The sequence below is a fragment of the Mastomys coucha genome, unplaced genomic scaffold (genome assembly GCF_008632895.1).
Source record: "Mastomys coucha isolate ucsf_1 unplaced genomic scaffold, UCSF_Mcou_1 pScaffold22, whole genome shotgun sequence".
In the NCBI taxonomy this organism is placed as follows: domain Eukaryota; kingdom Metazoa; phylum Chordata; class Mammalia; order Rodentia; family Muridae; genus Mastomys; species Mastomys coucha.
The window spans coordinates 173917343-173931179 of NW_022196905.1; the positions used below are offsets into that span (position 1 = coordinate 173917343).

The 13837-nt window shown below is 41.3% G+C and overlaps 1 protein-coding gene across 5 annotated transcripts in view; it reads right to left on the reverse strand.

Moving 5' to 3' along the window:
- Nucleotides 1–13634, reverse strand: part of Nrg1 (neuregulin 1) — a 1068405-nt gene extending 1054771 nt beyond the window's left edge. For 3 of the 5 annotated variants that reach the window (XM_031339492.1, XM_031339498.1, XM_031339500.1), the window contains exon 1: nt 13406–13634. In XM_031339492.1, the coding sequence (XP_031195352.1) occupies nt 13406–13526 (121 nt within the window). In that variant the 5' untranslated portion in view covers nt 13527–13634. The remainder of the gene's footprint in view (nt 1–13405) is intronic. The other 2 variants (XM_031339487.1, XM_031339489.1) reach the window with 2 other exon arrangements.
- Nucleotides 13635–13837: the final 203 nt, after the last annotated feature.

The following is a 13837-nucleotide window of genomic DNA, read 5'->3' on the forward strand; positions in this document are numbered from 1 at the left end:
CCCCCCCACAAACCAGTTCCAAAGGACTATGAGGCATGTAGGGCTTTGTGCAGCAGCAGCTGCACTTCTTGGTACCATTTCTTCTTATTACTGTTCTCACTGCCTTGACAAGGTACCTGACAGAAACAACTTAAGTGAAAACGGGTTTATTCTGGCATTTGGTTTAAGAAGAGGTCATGGTAAGGCATCGTGGTGGTAGGAAATGAGGCAGCCAGTCACACTGTGTCCATTGTCAGGGATCACAGGCAGCTAAGAGCTGCCATGCAACTGGACAGCTTCCAAGCTCATGAGATGGTACTGTAGACATACCTCCTCGTCTAAAACTCATTGAAGCCAGACGCCCAGAGAAGTGTCTCCTAGGCGATTGCAAATCCAGTAAAACTGACCATGAGTTCTATTCATAAATCCTCTGCAGTCTGTTCCCATGGCATCCTACATATTCCCCTATAAGGCACAGTACGATTGTAATTAGATATACTGCCTTTATTTTGTCCAAAGGTTTTTACATTCCTATGCTCTTAGTTCATAATGACCACGCCTAATCTCTTCATTGTTATTCCAAACACCAGTATCAACCTATCAGTAATAGACACCCAAAAAATATTTAGTGAATAAGTAAGTTAATAAACTCCTTCCTGCTAGTTCCATATAATTGTTTAAAGATCTCATAATTCTCATTTGCCTATATAATAAGTTCAGAAAGCACCTATATTTTTTCTCATAAACAATGGGACCTTAAGATTAGAGGAAAAATAAGGTTTGATGGCTACCTAAACTGATGGGGAAAAGACAAAAATTAAGTTAATGGTAAGTTTTTATTCCATTTTCACAAATAAATATGTGATTTGTTGAACTGATACCAAAAATGCTCTAAAATGCTTTTTAATCGGGAGAACCCAAGAGCCCACAATAAAGACTAGAGCAGAAAGAATAACAATCAAGTCACTATTGTTTAAACTATACATGATTACTGTCTTAATCTTCTCAGGATTTAATGAAAATATTTTAAAAACATTTATAATCAGAGTATATAAAATGTAGATGAATAAAAGGCTAATTATTTTCACACCTTCAAAATCATTCATCGTCTCTGCCGACCTGTTGTGAATCAGTTTCTTTTTCTCCTGGGTCGCACACACACACACACAAAGCACAACCAACTATCCAGCTAATCATAAATCGCTGACTATTCTTGCTAACAGGATGCAGGTGGGTAATATTGGCACCTTAATCATTTTCATGGACTTTTTGATAGTATTTTAAAGAGAAATATTGCTGAGGACATAATGACAGTTATTTAGTGAGTTACTAGAAATAAAATTACAGCAGAGTTAATAAAAGTGATTAAAAACAGAGGATAGATTACTCATCAATACATTTAATATACTGGGCAGGTTTAACCTAACAATTTTGCTTTTACAGACAGCTTTATCAGCCATTTTTAATTTATCTTCCTAAGCAAAACAAAAATGCATCATGAAACTCAATTTAGTCAGCAATGATAAGACTGGAGAGCATTTCTCCACATATCAAAATGATTTGTTTAACACGGAGCTAAGAAAGACATCCTCATGTACCAGGAAAAGACAGGGCCTATGGCCTGACCCTCTGCGTTAGCAATGATATCAAATGAAAATAGGCTCAGCGAACTTTAAACCTTAAGGAGTTACTTCAAAATTCACCCATAAAATGCTAAACGGACTCTAAGGAAGAGAAGGTAGTCACTACGCTATGTATCTATAATAAACATAGATGCATTTTATGATATGCTCATGGCTACAGGGTTCTCCCACAACACTGAGACAGCAGAAAATAAATTTATGTACTTTCAAAAACTAGTTGTATTCATAAAAAGAAAATGACCATTACAAACTGGAACCCTATTGGTTTTAAACCAACTGGCTTAAGGTGGGGTTCAGCTATGCCTCGGGTGTCAGCACTAGTCACAGAGGAGAGAAAAGCATAGAACATCCCATGATCTCTCCATTCATAGGGTAGAAATAAACTACTGTGGGTGAGATGTTAATATTTGAGGTTCCATTTATTACAGCGTCCAGCCTCTCCTTGCAATGCATACTCCATGTTAGAGGAACTATTCTACAGAGACAAAATAACACAACCCCTTCCCACATTTGATGTTTGTTAGAAATAGCATTTACTACTTTTTCCTTGTCAAAAACTGATGACTAGTACTTTCAGAAATATTAGAAAACAGAGATTAACAAAGTGAAGAAAAATCCAAACATTTATAACACAAACACTAGAAAGAAATATGGTTAGCATTTTGTTGTATCAAGTTCTAGGATCCTACCGATTAACAAATATAGAGATGAGACAGATACAGAGAGGCATGATAGGTTAATAAATCACATAGTGTTGGACAATATACTATAAATGTATGCTCATCATATTGTCATCTACAAGACTATATATGTACACACATATATCAGCATGAATGTTGCCACGACAGCATGAAAGGTGTCAAAGGACAACTTTGTGGAGTCAATTCCGTCCTTCAGCTTTCACATGAGTTTTAGGTATTAAGCTCAGGTTGACAGACAGCCTTTACCTCCTGAGCCACCTCAACAGCCCCCCTCCACAAGATCTTTACAAAATTCAGAATAATCTATTCTATCGTTATAAAGTTTTATTTAACCATCTAGCACTGAAGAATGTGGTCAGTCTTAGACATCAGGGAGGAACAGTACAGAAGGTACACAGAGAACCAGCTGACTGTGAGAAAAGAACATGTGCAGGTGTAAGCATGGAGCTCCACGGCTACCTGTACACAGAAGGCAATGCTAGCACTGTGCTAACAGGTTCTGGGCGGGAGAATGAACCAGATAAAGTACTTGAGAAATGAGGCTGTGAGAGATGGCTCAGTGGTTAAGAGCACTGGCTATTTTTCCAGAGGACCCAGTTTGGATTCAGAGCACACACATGGCAGCTCAAAATTATAGGCAACTCCAGCTCCACGGTACCTGGTGCCCTCTTCTGGCCTTTGCAAGCATTGCAGGTGTATGCTGCAAGGACATAAACACAGGCAAAATACCCATACGCACAAAATAAAATTTGATATAATTTTCTTTTAATTTAAATACTTGGGGAGAATGAAAGACACCTTGTATTATTATAAAGAATACTTTATTGTGATGACAACTCAAGAGCTCTAAATAGGGGCATAGTGTGCTCCTTTCTGTTTAGAAGAGTCACTCTGATATCAATAGAAAAGTTTGGCTTTTTGTTGGAGGAGAAAACAAAGATAAGAAGTTATTATCAGGGTAAGAATTGGATCAGAGGCCATGGAATTTAGGGAGCAAGAAGAATCTGAGAATCAATCAATATGCTTATACATTATGATACTTGTATCACAAAAAGAGGGTTTTGTTTGAAATAATTTTAAAAGAGACAATAATTCTATAAAATTCTGAGGGGTTAAGTGTATTTTTATCACCTCCCACTACTGTATCTAGCATAGAATAAATGCTCATCAAGGAACCACTGGGAATAGAAGTAGCAACTGTGGTGATCATAGTTTCATTATTAATAAATAGATACATTGATGTCCTAGCAGGAGAGAGAGACTCTCTGGTATGTTTACTATGAATTGCTTTATAAATCTAGATTCTAAAGGAAAGGTCTAAGTTTAAGAAATAGGTTGAAAAGCCATGATTTATAAATATCACTGAATTTTTTTGCACTGGAAGAACTCATGAGGGGCAGGGAAAAAATGATCCATGCCTAGCTAACCCTGAACAGCATGTCCTGTACTATGAAGCCAGTAATGAGGCTTTGTGTAGCAATTTAAAGACTCAGATCAAATGATCTTCCTCTTGACACCTTGTTTCTGCATTGCTTCTTTTATGCATAAAAGGACTGACAGTATTATCTCCCACCCAAACCTTTATAATGATAAACAGAGAAAGAATGGCGCAGCCCCTGCCTCATGGTAGGAGATTGATCCCTAACATCAAGCCTGGCCTCACTGGAGGAGGAGCTATTCAGACTCTGTGCTGGCTCCATCCATTTCACTAATGAAGCTAGTTATCAGACCCCCAAACAATGGCACGCTTACACTGTTAAAACAAATCCCTAGTAAAATAGTATGAATAATATTCCTGGTTCATTTTATTATACAAGTACCAAAAGTTTTTGTTTTGTTTTGTTTTAAAAAGCATACAGCTCTGTGTTAATCCATTAGCTACATTTTATCTTTTTGAAAACAGGCTGACAGGCGTGATCTGCTTTCAGTAAGGATGATGCTGATGCATACGAATAATTTAGTATTTGAGACAGATTAACCTAGTGACATAAAAGGAAGTGGCGGTCCCAGGATTTGAAGGAAGGTGGACACATGCTTCCTTCAAGGTTCTCTCTTTTCCAGCTCTCTTCTTCCTCTCTTGGATTGTCTAAAACTCCTACCACTGTTTTCCTATGGTTTTTCCCCTTAGAATATTGCTGTGAGGAAGAAGAGGAGGAGGAGGAGGAGGAGGAGGAGGAAGAGGAGGAGAAGGAAGAAGAGGAGGAGGAAGAGGAGGAGGAGGAGGAGAAAAGCTCCTGAGATAGAAGCAGAGGAGGTTAGTGTGGCTCATTTCTGAGATAAGTACCAGGTACATCTGAATGGACCTCAAAAAGCATATTAATTCTACTTTCCAATTTTATGTATGAGGAAACTGACAAATTTGTTGGCTCTAAACTACACAGTATAATTGGAAAGGGCCAGGAGCAAGGATTCCCCAACTCCTAAGGCTAAAGCATTTTTGCTTGTGAATAAGCTACAGACCCAGCAAATGTCTGCTCACCAGAATACTGTTGTTGCCTGCTCAGGGAAAGACATGTCCAAGGAAGGGTTTGAAAGTACAGATATGCTGAAGAAAGAGCATGAGATGATACAAGAGATCTTGTCACTGCAAAGAGTGGGCCATAAAGAGGCATCCTGTGCCCAAAGGCTTCCACGGGTATTTCTGACAGGAATCGTTTCTAGAAACACCAGGGAAGCAGTGGCATTTGAGTTGCCCTTGAAAGAGGACCAGAATCCTCCTTGGTAGAAATGGGAAGAGGAAGGAGAAAGAGGCAGAAGGCAAAGGAAATAGTCTAAGAACTTATTCATGGAGCAGTGAGACTGGACTGAAATGTTCTTGCAGTAAAATGAACGAGGTGAGGTTGAGTTTGCACGGGGGCAGAGCAGGGCACTGAGTGTCAGTAGCTCCAGTCAGTATGAGTATTCAGAGAAACTGAATGAGGAAAGGCCCCAGTAACAACAGAATCTTCAAAATGACTCAGACTCCAGCTCAGCAGCTAATGAGTGGGGCTTTGATCAATATAGGAATATAGACAGGGGCTGGAGAGAAGACTCAGAAATAAAGAGCATTGACTGCTCCTTTGAAGGTCCTGAGTTCAAACCCCAGCAAACACATGGTGGCTCACAACCATCCGTAATGAGATCTGACGCCCTCTTCTGGAGTGCTTGAAGATAACTATAGTGTACTTACATATAATAAATATATAAATCTTTTTTCTAAAAAAAGGAATATAGACAGGCAAACCATTAAGAAAAAAAATGGAAAATTCCATTAATAAATTAAATCAGTTGAAAGTTGTTGATGCTGTTAGGCATATGATGAGGTGCCTCTCTGAGCTAAGTTGATAAAAGTATAAGCTGGCATGCAAAATTTGATGGCAAGCATTGAAAAGTATTTCCTAACTATTCTATAAACACCTCTGTTTTAAGTAAGCTGTTGTCTATTCTAATTTCAATATTTGATGGTTTCAGATTCGGGCCTCTAAGAGCTGTGTCAATTGTAGCTATGAGTAGATTAGCACCTATTTTCTGAGAACTTGTTTCTGACTAAGGACAATAATAGAGGTATTAACTTTGTACAGAAAACAAAATAAAGATTGTTCACCACCCCTTCATGCCCACTAGGATAGCTGTTATGAAAATATTTCAGATGAACACTCGCTGGTGAGGATGGGAAAAGACTAGAGCCTAGGCACTCTGTTGCTAGGAGTACAGAGTGCAGCTGCTATGGAAAAGTGCATAGAGTAAGCCTAAGATCTAGAAATTCCATCTGGGGGACCAAACCCCTCCAGTCCGAGAGCAAGCGCCCAAGTAGACATTTTCACATGTCACAGCAGCATTAGCCACAACAGGCAAAGGCAGGAGTGGCCTGGATGTCATGACAAGTAAGTGGATTAAAAACTCTGGTTCTTAATGTGGTGTTCACACAAAACATGAGACAATCCAACATTAGAAAGACAGTACCCTGAAGCCTGCTACGGCACATAGGAATGGTGAAGATGTAACACTCCGTGAAAATAAACCAGTCACAAAAGAACAAAAGCTGTTCTATTGCATATAGGAGGAATAGTCATATCTATCAAGCCTGAAAGTAGAGGGGCAGCTTCCGGGGATAGAGAGGGTAAGGGGGGCTTATGAAGAGTGGTTACAAAATTTGTTAGGGAGGTGAAAAACTTCTGGAGATAAATCATAGCAACGGATGCACAATAGCGTAAGCATGCCATGCTACTGAAACACTTACCTAAAAACAGTTAATGTGGCAAAGATGGTGCTTTTACAACTAAAAACAATCTGCTCAGAGAATAAGAACATTTCCCCCAAATGCTACACTTTCTAATAAAATCCACGCTCCAGTGAAACCTCTGGTGTTCCCAGGGGCATGGTGTGAGCAATCCCAGCTATGTCTGAGCTGACAACAAACGTGGAACCTGGTGAACCTCAGTGCAGTCACTGGAAAATGGGTACACCGACTCTAAGCTAAAGCACTTCACCTTGGAGGGCTCCAAAGGGTTCTGCCTGTGTAGTCCTCTCCAAGCGTAAAGTCTAATGATACATTCTTAGGAAACAGGGTAGCCATTTATTTCCTCTTTAGTAATGGCCATCACATTTTACACAGAGTATATTCCCTGCAGCAACTGCCGACTTAGGGAAATGCCTCACCTCCAACAGTAGCCCCAGGACCAACTAGACAGTGGAGGACCTCATCATCCCAGTCCAGCCCAAAGAAAACATGCTGTTCTCCCTGAAGTCTAACCAAGAACTGACAAGACATTAAAAACAAGATAGGTCAAAAAAGAAATGTATCTCAACTCCCCCCTATCCCCCCAAACGAAGCTATTAGTTCTCAGGGGCACACGGGGAAACTTTTCCTCTTCAGTTACCAAAACTGAATTTTATTGTGAAGTAAAGGTTGACACTACTGAGATGCCCAAATGTCCATGAGTACAGAGCGAAGGTGAACACAGCATTTCTGAGTGCTAAGGTCAAGTACTCAAAATGCAGACAGGGGGTGATGATGGATCTTTACAAAACAGCACTAGGGAGTTACTAACTATCCAAGTCTCCTGTGTACATTCAAGCATTTACAACACAGAAAATTGTATTTCTCACTGGGATATAAACTATATGGAATAAATTTGGTCCAAAAATACCTGAGAGGGGGAAAAAGTCTCTGGAAATTCAGTAACATTTCTCAGAAGCCCAAAAGTCTATCCAGGGGTAAAGCTGTAGGTGCCATGGGAAGGGATGGTGTCTTGGAAGGGTGTGGCTTCTGATGCTACGTTCTACAGATACTCATCTCACCAAACTAGTGATGGGAATGGAAAAAAATCAGAAAAATAATTTTTTCCCTTTTAAAATACAGCCAAGGTCAATAATTGCCGCCATATACACATTTGGGAGTGCCTCTGTCACCAATTAATGATTAATGATTATTTAATCTATTTATATATGCAAAAATTAAGCTATATCTCTCAAAGATACAGTCAAGGAGGGGTAGCTATGACTGCATAGTTTTAGCTAACCTCTCAACTTTACAGCTTTAATTGTGTTATTGGCAGTTTCCAGTTGAGAGACATGGCTATGGAAACAGTGTACTCCTGAAGATCTCTCATCTTTAGTAACTCTTTTCAAATCCCTAGACTCCTATGCATACCCTCAACCAAGACTATAAAACCATGGTCATCCATGTCCCCTCATATATGCTCTATTTAGCTCACATCTCCTCCTACAGTAGTCTAAAAGGCAAAGAAACCATTTCCTTCTATGGGTTCTCTCCATTCACTGAAATCTGGCCACAAGCTCCTGAATTGCCTACCACTCTGAACTCCTCTTACACTTCTGAGCATTTCAGGGCAGACATCCAAAGACAGGGCCTTGGGCCTTTCATCAGAAGCCCCTGAGTTAAGAGATGCTATACAGGCAACCATCTGTATCCTCACGGGGTGGACATGGAGCCAATCAAGAAGAAAAAGAGTGCTTCTTTCATAGTGCTGTGATCTCAGCTGCCTGTTATCTAACATATCCAAGCCACAGAGAGCTGAATCCCAAGACGTCAATAGATGGGTAGTCAATGAGATTGTGAACAGTGACCCTAGATGCATGCACTGAGATCCAGCCATGACTCCATTGTTTCCTAAGGCTTCCATTGCAGGATTTCCATAAGGGAAAAAGGGGCAAAGGGGACACAAAACAGGAGACCAGAGCAAAGAGCCGCCAGAACACTCCCATATGGAAAGAATTTCATCTTTTTATTTTACTGATCATTAGGAAAAAAAAATATAAATTATCCTAAGTCCAATAAGGTCCAATAAGTTAAAAAACAGTTTTCTAGGAAACTATTTTCCATTGAGAAAAATATCTTACTTTTATTTTTTTTTTAGATATTTTCTTTATTTACGTGTAAATTTCTCCTTTCCCAGTTTCCCCTCCAAAAAACAAACAAACTTTTATTTTTAAAAGTGCAAAAGACAAAATACAGCTTATAGGTCTCTCTCTAATGCTCAGATGGCTACTCAATACTAAGGAGAGTTGCTTTCTAACAATTAGATCTAAGATAAACAGAGACTATGCAACCCACTTTAGCTGTCAGCTTCGCCTTTTAATCCACTTGGACATGTACGGATCACTTAGTGATGGAAATCAAGAAAGTAAGCCTTCAGGAACAGGTTTGCCTCAGGTACACTAAGAACCCACACATGCAACATGGAAACGCTCTGTGTCAACTAGAACAGTCCCTCAACTAGGGTGGACTAGTCTCTACCAAGCCTCAAATCATGCAACTTTACATCTGAATGAGATGTATCACTAAGCCCTACTTGTGTACTATAAAGTGACATTTGGGCAGGATGGGGTAGCCGGCTAAGTCCTATTAATCTGTCATAATATCATTTTAATCATCACTTCAAGTTTATGCAGAGTCAATACACACATACAGACTTGAAGCATTTATATGTGACTTTGAAAACTATCCCCAAAGCCTAATTAGAATCTTTAAAAACTCCAAGACTTATCTTTGATTTTCCCATAAACACACAATGTGCTCCCCTTCTTTTCTGTAACTGCTAAGCCCAGTAAGAAACTAAACTGTATATGTATTATACCCAGAATGTTCATGCATTTATATAAGACTGATCGTAATATCCATTCAGTAAGAGCTCTACATAAAGATGGTTTTTTCATATCATTTAAAGCTTATTCTACACAAACCACAAGAATCCAAGCACTACTAAGTACTTAGGGCAGCTGGAGATCTCTGGACATCTGGCCAGCATATAAATTGTCACTGAAATGTAAAAACAGGTTGTTTACAATTAGGAAAACCTCCAGGAGGGAAACGAGTGATAGTGAAGCAGAGGAGATTCCCTGAACAATGAATGGATTATCTGTGACAAGGACAACAAGCTGCCCTAAGCACATCTTCTGGTCTTGTTTGCTATAAATGCACAGGCCAGGGGAAGCACAGCTTGGCATTTTATCCTCGGGGCTATTTAAGCCTTCCAGTCTTAGCTAATGCATTAAGACATATGGTAAAACTTTTCCTAAATTCAGAGGGTTTATAGAACTCCCCCAAATGATCCAAACTATCCCCTAGTGCTAGTAAAGCTCTCTTAACTCAAATATTAAAACACACCTTTAAAACCTTTTTATTCTAAAGAACTGTTTCCTCAAATGACCTATCAGTTTCTTACTTTAATATAAACATAAATAAATACACATACAGTTTCTCTCCTCAACAGAGAGAAACTGTTGGGCTTTTTGACAGCAAGATTTATATAGCTTAAGAAAAAAAGCAGTCACAAATGCTTAGGAAATTAAATTTATATGTGTATTCATGAAATACAAGCAGCCAAGCAAAATATGTTTATATTTCTATTTTCCTAGTACAGCTTTTATTAAGAATAATTTTCTTCAATGCTGAGTGGAAAAAAATCCCTGCAATATTTTGTTTTGTTTGTTTTTGTAACACTGTAAGGTTAGTGCACTTTATTAAACAGTGATGGGGGGGGCATTAGAAAGAGTAAGTACCGTTTATCTTTGATAAGCATGTTTGTAATTTCCATGCATTCAGACTCTTATTGGCTTATAAAAGCCTGATGTCCAAATCTGCATGATTCAGCTGTAGATGCTGCTCAGCTTCTGACCACTATTCCTTCTTGGAAATCTGCTTCTGCCTTGCACCACCACAGTGCTTTGAAAAACAAAAAGCATAGCAGATCAAACAATAATTTGTTTCAAGAACAGAAATTTAACTGAAAGGCCGACTAGTCTGCTTTTGGATGAACATAAATTCCTAACCACATGTCTCAGTTCATTCAGTGGGGGGAGGGAGCAGGAGAAGGCCTGAGAGGTCCAACCATTGCTGCGAACAAGTAATTTACTCAAACTTCAGCTCAAAAGCAAACATCCTATGAAACTGCATGTTGTCTTCTAAACACACGAATAGTTTCTGTTTCAAAGAGTCGATCCTATCATGTGGTTTTTATGCAGACACTGCTTGAGAGCTTGTGGTAGATGGAGGGAGAGAGAGAGAGAGAGAGAGGAATGGGGAAACCTTCCTGTTAGCTCAGCCCTTAGGCAAATCTGTTGCCTGTGGAGTTTCTACACTAGTAAGCAACTTGTAGGAGATAGCCCTGCAGCTGAGTGCAGACGACCTGGAAACTTTCCCCCTGGTTAAGTCATCACAAGATGACTTTGCTGTATTCCTTCCCCAGCCTGGCATCATGGCTCAAGCCTGCCCAGAACTGTCACACCCCGGGGGGACGGGGGGGGGGGCTCTGGTGGTTAGATAAGGCCCTCTCCACCATCACTCTTCCTAAATCTCATGAGGAAGTACATGGGCAGCAGAGCAGGACAAATCAGCCCTTATTCACTTTAGGTATTCTCCACTTGTCTGTGTCCTGTTGCCTGGTGCTTTCTGAATGGCATAACTGAGCCCACACAGTTGGGTGGATTCACGAGTTTTCAAACACACACACACACACACACACACACACACACACACACACACACACCTTTCCACCCAACATTCTAAGTATGGTTTACTGAGCTCACCTTATACAAAGTTACCTTGTGGGTAAATACACAAAAAAAACTTAGTGAGGTTTCATTTAGTCCTTTAGGTAAACCTTCCACTGAGATGTCATATATTCCTACCTTAAATTATGTAACACTGAAGTCACCAAACATTCTGACTATACAAATCTAGTCCAGTAACTTTGTGACTTATTAAACTTCCCAATCCGGTGCACAGAGATGATCAGTTCTCCCAAAGCCAAGATTTAAATTGTGTATCCCCTTTGACTGCCAAATAAAAGGGCAACACTATCTGCACTCAGTAAAGCTTTTGCCTTAGAGGCACAAAATACCATACGATTTCTCCAGGCAACATGGATTTTCCATGTCCAAATATGCTCTAGATTCATGGAAGGACATTATCGCTGGGATCTGACATTTGTTTCTGGTTAAAAGCTGTTATGAACAGCATTGCCAACCTGGTACGGCACATGAAGTCCCAGGTGTCCCAGCTAACTGCAAACACCTCTTCGTTGATGCCCTCAGGATGCACAGGAAATGATGTGAACCTCATACGGTTTGGGGTAAAGTCAAAATCTTCCTTGAATTCCATACAGTAAAACATGTGAAAGCTGACCCATGCTATGACTGATAGGTCTTATTTCAGATTCTGTAACAGAAAGACATAAAGTGCAATACAGCGGTGCTGAGCTTTCAGGCTGCCTCCTAAGACAGCTCCCAGCACAGCAGTCCCCATGTTATACAGTGACATCTGTCAAGCAGAGCTGGGGAATCCCAAAGGTCACTCAGCTTCCTTCAGCACCATTAGCAAGAGCCTCTGACCACAGAGTGGTGCAATCCTAACAGGTCCCTGGCACACCAAACACGTTGTGAACATAAAGGAATGGTGGATGAACTTTGCTCCTGCCTGTCATTAAACCTAAATCATTAATTAGCAGCAGGACCCAAGCATCACAATGGCAACCTTAAATGTATGTCTAATTGGCTATTTATTACCTGACACACTTGGCGCCGCAGACAGAGTGTGTCATGATGCTGAGTTTTGTGAAAATTCAACTAATCCAACTATCCATTAAACGAATATACAAAAATCAAGAAAAGTCGGCTATTAGTTGTGTTAGACTGTGTAATATGTAATCACAGTAATTTACGGCTTGAGAAGGAATCCCCGCTATGTGTTAGCAATTATATGGTGATCAGGAAAGGGTACAGATATTTAGGTCCTAGAAATCATTTTATGAATGGCAGAAATGCAATTCGACCTCAGACATGTAATTAGACTCTCAGCTAATTTCTCAAATCTGATAATTTGACACTCCTGAGGGAATACCCAGTGGTAAAATGGGAAAAGCCTGGGAAATCGATGGCTAAACTTTTCATCTGAGTCTTTAAGGCCTAGGTAAAAGGCGCCGCAATTACATTCATCTGTTCTGGTTTCCAGACCAGAAAAGACATCCTCCAAACCAAAATATTGTGACCAAAATTCTTGACAGGATTCTCCTCCCAAGAAAAGTCACTCTGTACTTCTCACATACACATAGGAACTGGCTACACACTCCACCTGTGTGTTGAGTATTAGTTAACCCCAAACTCTGCCAATATCTAGAGGGGCATCTCACCCCGTCCTTTCCTCCTAGGGCTCTCCACAAACATCCCTTGGCTCCTTAGGACCACATTCAGGGAAAAAAAAAAAAAAGCTTGGAAACCAAGCTCACGATTTCTCTTTCAGAGAAGCCCCACCACACAGGGAAACTCACAGACATCAATGCCTAACCACAACCAAGTTCAGGAAACCAACACCTCCGAAAGCAACAGACACACGTTCCTTATCAACTTAGGGAACCAAACCTAGAGGGATTCAAAAGTTTTAGGCAGCCCAAGCGAAGACAAAACTTGAGATTCTACCCGGAGCAAAAGCCCAGAGAGTCGGGAACGTGGAGAAATCGCCCGGCCCATGGCACCTGCGAGACTTCCCCCCACCCCCAGGTCCGCTTGGACTTGGGAGCGCCCGCGCCCCACAGCCGTCGAACGGGAGCCCGAGGCCGCCCGAGGGGATGGCGTGGCACTTACCGCACCGCTTGCACAGCACCCGGCTGACCTCCTTCTTGAGGTTGCGGCCAGTCTCCAGTGGGGGAAAGGAGGCTCGGAAGGCGGGCGGCGCGCGGCCGCTGCTGTTGGCATCGGGCTCCATGAAGAAGATGTACCTGCTGTCCTCCTTGAGCCGCCCGCAGGACGGGAAGGCTGGGTGGCCCCAGGTGTCCAGGCGCACGGTGAGTAGCGAGTCCTTCTTCAAGCCCCCGGCTTTCACAGCCCACACCTGGTGCACCTTCACCAGATAAGGCGCGGGGTCCCCGGGCTGATCGGTGCTGGGCTCGGGGGACCCAGTGAGCAGGGTCCAGTTGGCAGCGGACAGAGGGTCCTGGGAAGGTGGCGGGTCCTGGGCGGGCTGGTCCCGAGCCCCTGCCCCTGCCTCTGCCCCTGCCTCGCCTGCTGCCTTCTTGT